Below are 8,757 nucleotides of genomic sequence, written 5' to 3'. Positions count from 1 at the left end.
TAATTCATGCTATAAACCTGCAACGTTCTAGTTTGAAATTGAATTCTTCAGCCATAGTAAATATGCAGGTAGGAATTAGGTTGAGTAGTCTTCGTGCATGGTCTTTCTGGTGACTTTTAAGGAATTAGGTTGAGTAGTCTTCGTGCATGGTCTTTCTGGTGACTTTTAAGAACGTTGTATGCCCGCCGTTGGTATTAATCAAATCGACCTTGTAGTCTTGCGAAATGCACAAGCCGCGGCTCCAAAGTGATAAATTATTATTTCATTATTACCTGCTTGAGTATGGTTACAATACATATTACGTTGAAGCTGTTAAAGCGTTTCACACAAAAACATAATAAACAGATATAACAGTCATGAAATTGCTTTATTGACAAATACAAATTATCAAAATTTGATATCAATAATTCAAAAACAATTCAAATAAAACAAGATATGATATCACAACTCAAATGATATTTTGGTTGAGACAGTTGATAAAATCAACAACAAAAACATGAAAAAGAAATTACTGCTCTGTTTATTTGTCAGAAAATTCCACTATTGTTTAATATAAGGACAAAGGAAACAACCACTCAAATTACTACCAAATTACTGCAAAAAATATATGAAATGTTGAGAGTTGTGTAATCACGATTAATTTACTCTATAACTAGAAAAGTTAGGATTCATGTCGATGTTTTGAACCTCGTCTTATAAGAGCAAATATATTCCTCTTCAGGTTTCGACATGCTTATTCAATACTTTGAAGTAAAGTTGATGACAATTTATCAACCAACTACAAAAAACAGGTACATAACAATAACAAACAACAGTATCACAGATGGTTTTGCTGGAGACAGAAAGCCTCCGGATCAAAAAGTTAGCACTACAAATGCAACTAATATGTCTAGTACACAAACAGGCGAGATAAGGTAGAGGAATTCACAAATGTTATATTCAGTATCTAGCACAAAACATAACGGAAATTTTCAGAACTTCTGTAGTTCCTTGAAACAAGCACTTCCTCCTAATACTGATAAAAGATGTTCACTCATACGAACACCCATTTAAGTAAGACTTATGACGTTTGCAGCCATAAGTCAGTTTAATCACGAAAACAAAAGAACCGACCCAAAAAGTATGTAGTGCCATTAACAGTAATGCTTAAGTTGAATACCAAGAGAAACAATGTTCTTCAGTTAATACAACAACAAAAGATAAACAATGTTCATGTTTTTGCATAGTAATTCTGGACGACCTTGTATTATTTAGATAATTATAGCATAGAAGTTTTACCCATCTATTGCTCGGAAAATGTAATGTTGTAAATGTAAAACGTTTTCAAATATTGTGCATACATTTTCATATGAACATGGTTATTTCCTATACATGTCATTTATACACAATTATACTTTGCTGTGTAAATATAGTTTTACTTTTTCAAACCAAACTAATAGACATCCTAGAATCTTTAATTTCGCCCATGTTTATGAAATAAAGTAAATGGGAAACTTAGAATTGAGCAAAATAACAACTGAATATAACGTAAATGCAAAACACAATATTTTGAGTAAAAAGGAAAACAATTCAAACTTAAAAAATAAACAATCGTCCTTCCATTAAATAAAGTACATCATCTACACAAACATAAACTCAAACTCACCATTTGTTTTTGTCTAAATTATTCTAAAAGATCTACAATAGGTATCTGCTTGATTAGTATGATCACAAGTATGTTCTAACTGCGATTCTATCAAGAAAAGCACATCATTCAGGTAAAGGCATGTGAATGTAAACCACCAGGCCTCCATCACAAAATGGCTGACTTGATCGTCCAAAACGAGCTCTACAGTTTCATCCATACCCAAATTGACAAAAACATCTTACAGTGCACTAAGTCATGCAACAGTCCACACCCTGCTTTATAAATTATCAGATGTTTTATACTTCCCACTTAAGTCTGTCAGTGGCTTTAAGGCTTACAATTATGATATACAAAACCCACAACAGAAACAAGAAAATACTAGTTCCCCAGCGAACGAATGGGTTCTTGCCGCCAAGTTCACCTCCAACAAACTGGAATAAAGGAATGTCATTGTTATTAATCAACATGTATGAAGGTCGATCAGCGTACACCAGAAATGGTTGCCATAGAGAGACGTAAACAACACGATATGGCAATATTTATGTATGCAACAGGTTAGTTTTTTCATGATATTTCTGCTAATTGTTATTTTAAAATGATATTAAAAGTCGATTCAAACCATCAATGTTTAATCCAACCAGTAAACATGCGAAAGCTCCAAGATTTGCTTTAAAGCAGTACTATTTGTTTTTTGAAGCTGAACAGATATTGTGAGTATGGGTATTTAAAACCCTTGTGAAGCACATTTTTTGTTAGAATTTACATTTTTACAGGAAAAAATACTGTAAATGGATCGATTTTATTTGCCGAAAAGGTTCGCTTCATGCTCTTTAGGGCAGATATTTAACATATGTCATACCCAAAAGCATGCTCGGAAGTAAATTTGCTCTGAAGAGCATGAAGCTGATATAATACCGTTTTATCTTAAAATTAACCAGCAAAACCTTCATAATTCCTCGAAAATGTAGTTTTTATATAGTTTTTATAAAATGCAAACACCTCTTCCATGGTGGGAGTTATCTTAAAGGTAGAGAAATATACCAGCCTTATGATATCTCATCTAAACCATTACCTTTCTTCTGAGCAGCAGCACAATAATGCAGATAGCACCAACAGTACTGAAGACGATAACGCTCTGTGTAAGGTTATCGGACTGCACCCTAAACTCGGTGCCCTTAGCTAAATGGTACATCGTGCTCATCACCCATGGAATGCCCAAACCAAGAAACACGTTCACACAGTTGCTCCCTGAAGTAATTAGTTTACATTATTGCAATAGTTGATGGTAGATACTAGTATAAATGTATCATAGCGGGAATATTTAGTTCCTGACCAAGTTGTTTCTGCATTGTTTTTGTGTCTACAATGACGACTAAACGTAACACTCTTGTCAAAAAGAAATCAATATGAACTGAATCTGCAGTTCATTGCCACCTTCTAAAATTCATTTACAAAATGTACGTCATATTTAATAAAGAAATTGTATGTATAGCAATAAGTCATGCAATATAATTTACAGTCTTTAGAGTGAATTATCCAAACAGTACACAACTACAAGTCGACTACAATAATAAATAGCCAACCAGTGACATTGCCAACCGCTGCGTCAGCATTCTCATCCTGTTGAGCAGCAGAACGACTAGCAAAGGTGTCCGGTAAACTGGTTCCAAGAGCAATTATTGTGATGCCAGTTATACTTGTTGGTAGGCCTATGACGCAACCAATTAAATGACCCAACTGGAAATAAATCATTTCATACGTGATATACTAGTAGGTTAATGAATTTGGTAAAACAATAAAAATATCCTAATTGAAGGGTATGACTAAAATATGCTTTAGTAATATTTTCGTATTTTAGTCATACCGCTAATTGAATATGTTTTGATTCCAATAACAATATTTTACATAGATTTAATTGGTTTTAGAGATACACTCATTACTGGTGTTGCATGGTATGATACAATAATGAAAATCTGATTGTCACATTTTATTGAGATACATGAATATAGAATAATTGAGAAAAAGTGGTATACCTGTTCTACAACTATCACTAACAGCCCGATGTACAACAGAGATAAACAAAAGGTTGGCCAGGCACCAAAGTACTTTCTGTAACATAAATGTAAATAAATCAAAATGAGTAAATAATTCTTTAACATACCGGTACGAATTTTGTGTAACATGATGCAATTTTAAAGGTCAAGGTGTAAAGTCCTATCATAAGATAACTCAAATTTAATTTCAACATTTATACTTCGACAAATAACAGAGACTTGATAGCTTACGTAGGTGGTACACATGCTCCCATGAGCTTCCAGAAGAAGGTCAGAAAATGCATGAAGTAGTCAAACCATGTAGGGTCTGTGTCATTACCATCATCATCTGAACCACCTCCAACGGTCATAGCACTGAAACAATTCAATGCATTGAATAATGAAATGTGAAATAACAATTTCGTCATGGGAAATCATCACAAACTAGATTAGTTATTTGAAAGCATGTACATAGATAATGATCAAAATTATTAAATTATGTACTGACCTCACAAACTGTCCCCTCCAGGTTGTTTCTTCTTCTGCCTCAGAGACAACATCAGCCAACCTGTCTCCAAGCTCATCTGAAGAAACAAAACATGAAGCATGTATAGAAAGAGTGAAGAGCAATCATCAGATATGGAGCACGTTGTTTCTATGCCTTATTGTAAAACTCACTTTTCTGTTAGGTTTCGAAACATCTTTGTTCTCTTCAACTGGTAACTTGAGTCAGAGCAGTATGTTAATGGAATAAATGCTTTGTCAATATAATGCTTGCTTATATAATATAGAAAAACAGTTTACCTTTCGTTATGTTACAAACAATTGCACTTCGGGTGCCAATTTTGGCACCAAGGCTCGGGTTCTTCAGAACGATGATGAAGTTTTTTGGTCCCTGGAAAGCAAACAACAGGCTTATCAAGACAATGGATGACAAAGCCAAAACAATAAGACATAACAGTTCTTTTTAACCAAAACAAAAAAGAATGATAAGACACCAATAGTTACGAAAACCATGCAAAAAAATACTATAATTAGTATTAAATCTGCTAATAGTTAAATTGTCAACATTGTCATTCGAAGCAACATAAACGCAGTTTAAGCAAACATGTATAGAATGTGCATGTGTATAAATTTAGATAAAAGAAACTAAATCAACTAAAAGCATTATACTGTCATGTATCCAACTCATTTAGAAAACGGAATTAGTTAATGTGTTCACATTTGTTTAATCAAAATATAAATGCAATAATTTGAATTGGCAAAAGTTAAGTGTCTATTAAATGTATTTATAGAAAAAAGTGTTAGATTCAGAATAAATGCAAAGACAAATTAACCACATGAAGATGACAAAGTTGCATCACAACAGTTACACGCTTACATGCTTTGTTGTTTGTGTGTTAATTTTGGGAATATTCTAATAGTACAGTATCAGCTGCTAAAAATAACACTGATAGTTTGCGACTTCTTTTTAAAAACAGGGAATAAATGACCTTTTTTAAAATATTTAAACAGTGTAGACCTTCAAACGATTAAATTCATTGCTTCTACAAAATGTACTTGGTTTACAATAAATTGAGTTTTGTAAATAGCAAATCCTGCTGTTAATGACAATCCGTGGTCTGAAGATAATATCTTTATGTACATGTACATGTAATTCATGCAGAGAGACAGACTTAACAGTGTGCATCCACAATAGCATGCTCCAACACAAATCTGGAAACCTAGAGCAAAATATGTTCTGTGTACTAAAACAAAGACCTCTACCATATCTTAACTTACCTCTATCTGAAAGAAGTACAAGAATAAGCTTGTTTAGTACCCGCTTGGTCAATAAACAGAGCACTCTGCATTATTTCATATTTTGTTCAGCCATTATGACAACCATAAGACATAGAAGTTCATTTTACACTGATACCCAGACAATCCTTTATTATGTGTATTTGGTCTAAAAAAGGGCAACTTAAAGCATACATGGGCAAAGACAAATGTTAATGTAAGTATCATACGCACATCCATAGAGGCAAGTGAGCAAACAGTACTATAATAAATAAAGCAAATGTCAGTTTAGTCCATCATAGATAAAAACATAGGAATTAGGTTATTAAATCAGAAGAAATTTCAGTGTTAGCAATATTTGACATGAAATACCATCACAACAAAATTATAATACATTACTTGATAGTCTTTGTTGTTAATATCAATCAGCTGTTGGCAAACAAAACCATTATCAGACAATAAAAAGTACATGGCTCAGTTCATAGCTATTACAATAATAGATATCTTGTAATAATCTACATTGATTTAAAAAAAAATACAGAACACTTATTACAGTAGCACTATCCTCCATAATAGTGTAGATAGGGAGAAAGCAATTGTTTTAAATTGGAAACTGTTTTACATGAAACAGTTTGTTGCAGCTCATTTACTTATTGACAATCATTATCTTTACCCTTGAAGAATGGTGTTGTTGCTCTGTTGACTAGGTATTGTTCATGACATGATCTCTACCCTAACACAACATGCATGAATCATATTAAAGGAATAAACAAATGTAATGCTTTATCAATAAGTTCAAGCAAAAGTATAATGACTTGCAAATCATAAACAAAAGAAATGTTTTAACATTATACAATACCGAGGACACCTTTATCAAAAATGCAAATTCATACTAGCTATTTTTGTACAAAAAGGGTACACTGTTGTTATTTACAAACTGATTCAAACATTGAAAAGACATGTGAAAGAAGATAATGTTTCCAAATAACAAGACATACATAAGCATTTTTCATATTGGCATATGCATCCTTTAAATTGAAGGACTCATACAGCAAGATGTGAATGTACAACATCCTAACTAAAAGCAATGCATTTTAGTATGTATGCTTTCTAGTTGTTTATGGAGATTCATCAATATAAGACTTGCAAACAAGGGTCAATTGTTTATATAGTATTGTATATAGGTTTATATCTTAAACAAAAACAGAAGTTTAGATTACAAATAGATGTTTTTTAATGAAAGTGTGATCTAAGATCTCTTATCCTCTACTTACTTTGGCATTTTTGTTGATATCAATGGATAAGACTTTTGAAGTTTCAGCATGACAGAACTCGAGGAAGCCTTTCTGGTGCACATAATCACAATTCTTAGCGAGGTTTTCCCCTCCAGTAGCTGTCCCATCTCTGAGGTAGATATTTGCAAAAACATCAGTAAATCTTTTAGTGACAATATCAATGTCTACAGCATTATTTGTCCTTCAAGGTATTTGTTGCAAAACAAAAAATGTGACTGTACTTACTTATATAATTACAAAATAACTGTTTTTTTTCCAAACTATACACATCTGCAGTAACTCAGTTTCAAATAAATTTTACCTTTTCTGATAAAACATGAAGTCTAACAATCTTTGATAAACACATCAAGCTTTTATATAGTGTATATGCACTGTGTTGTTTGTTGAGTTTTAAGCTGTTGTCCCATGTTTCTTGTTTGAGATTTTTTGTTTGTGTGTTCTATGTCTTTGTCCTTAACTCTGCGCAATTAAAATGGGTTTATGTTTAAACTTTTGGCTACTGGGCTTGTTTCTGTAGTTTTTCATGTAAATATTTCTATGAATTCCCCCCCCCCCCCTAAAAAAAATCTTACATTGTATGGTACTCTATTTTGACATTGCCATCAAAACCATGCTCTCGGGTGACTTTGGTATTGAGTTTTCCTGCACTTAGGTCAGCCATACAGTGATCCTGTTCAAACTGAAATTCCCCAGGTTCTGAAAGTAAAGTTTAAAAAAAAGATAGAAAGATAGAAAACATATAAACAGACAACAAAAAATACGCTTAAAACTATACAAATTTAACACTTTAAAGACTGAGTTAGGATTCCAAAACTTTCATCAAGTTAAGAACATAATTTATGTAAGTGAAATGCATGCATGAAGCCATGCTTTGTTGAGATATGGTTGTGTGATATTTAATTGCATTTTAAAATATCTAGTGTAAAAAAATCTTTTCTGAACACTTTTTTGCAGAAAAGTACAATTTACTTAACAGTTAATTGCTTAACTCATATTAATTGCAATGACTTCCTCAAAGTTGCTTATGTATAAACCTACACTAGGTAATTTTGACTGTGAAAATGGTTTATATATATATATATATATATATATATATATATATATATATATATATATATATATATATATATATATATATATGTTTACTAATTTGATACTTGAAAAAGGTAAAACTCTGTTAAGATAATATTTATATGTTTTGCATATTTTGAATAAGTGAATGTCAAAGCACAGATTTACACATTTAGGCTTACATATGGGTGAAGTTTTACAAATACCCACACCTAGTTTACTACAAACATAAGGTGGAGCACAAAAATAACCAATAGTATTTTAAAAATGTTTTGGAAAAAATGCAATAGCATTTTAACGAAATCAGGAAAATATATATATCTTGGGAACAGTAGAAAATAAATTGTGTCAGGAGAGTTAAAGACATTTTGTCTTTGCCAAAATTCCATAAAATGTAACTGAAAACTAGATTGACAAACCATAATGTTACTGAAATTGGCTATGTGCGCATGGATTGTTCTGAGTTACAGACTTAAAACTCCAATAGTCAATTATGAAAAACATTTTGAAACTGCCACTAAAAAGAACAGTAAAGATAAGCATAAGGTAGGTAAATAACATACATAAAGCTGCCTGTGACAAAAATATGAAATAATTTGGATATATAAAAAAAAAGTGAATTTGAAATCATGAAAATATCCTTTTCAATAAAGAGCCTGATTTCAGTGACATAGGCCTTGTCTAAAATAACATTTCAACTACTGAACTATTTCTAGGTGTACCAATTTACATTACCTTTACTACCTGTAACAATTAAAGAGACATATATGAGACATAGTTCACAACCAATGTGTATTTAGACACCACACCAACTAAAAGATGCACTATTATGTATTAATTTCAAAGATATATGTTAGTCAAGTGTTGCCCACTTAGTTGTAATTGGGCCTCTTTTTGTGCAAAGGAACAGCTGTACCCACTTCATTCCATAAGTGTAACATAACTAAACTGA

General features: G+C 32.0%; 1 protein-coding gene across 1 annotated transcript in view; it reads right to left on the bottom strand.

Annotated features, from left to right (window-relative positions):
• Positions 1-348: 348 nt before the first annotated feature.
• Positions 349-8,757, bottom strand: part of LOC128226659 (sodium/calcium exchanger 3-like) — a 28,062-nt gene continuing 19,653 nt past the window's right edge. Inside the window, exons 10-19 of the mRNA XM_052936630.1 lie at positions 7,307-7,430; positions 6,714-6,843; positions 5,839-5,868; positions 4,465-4,555; positions 4,169-4,244; positions 3,913-4,035; positions 3,661-3,736; positions 3,211-3,364; positions 2,700-2,875; positions 349-2,058 (exon numbers count right to left, since the gene is read on the bottom strand). Of these exons, the coding sequence (XP_052792590.1) occupies positions 1,924-2,058; positions 2,700-2,875; positions 3,211-3,364; positions 3,661-3,736; positions 3,913-4,035; positions 4,169-4,244; positions 4,465-4,555; positions 5,839-5,868; positions 6,714-6,843; positions 7,307-7,430 (1,115 nt within the window). The 3' untranslated portion in view covers positions 349-1,923. The remainder of the gene's footprint in view (positions 2,059-2,699; positions 2,876-3,210; positions 3,365-3,660; positions 3,737-3,912; positions 4,036-4,168; positions 4,245-4,464; positions 4,556-5,838; positions 5,869-6,713; positions 6,844-7,306; positions 7,431-8,757) is intronic.

The sequence above is a fragment of the Mya arenaria genome, chromosome 3, assembly GCF_026914265.1.
Source record: "Mya arenaria isolate MELC-2E11 chromosome 3, ASM2691426v1".
NCBI lineage: Eukaryota > Metazoa > Mollusca > Bivalvia > Myida > Myidae > Mya > Mya arenaria.
Note: the sequence above shows the minus strand (reverse complement) of the source record. Positions and strands in the feature narration are given on the sequence as shown.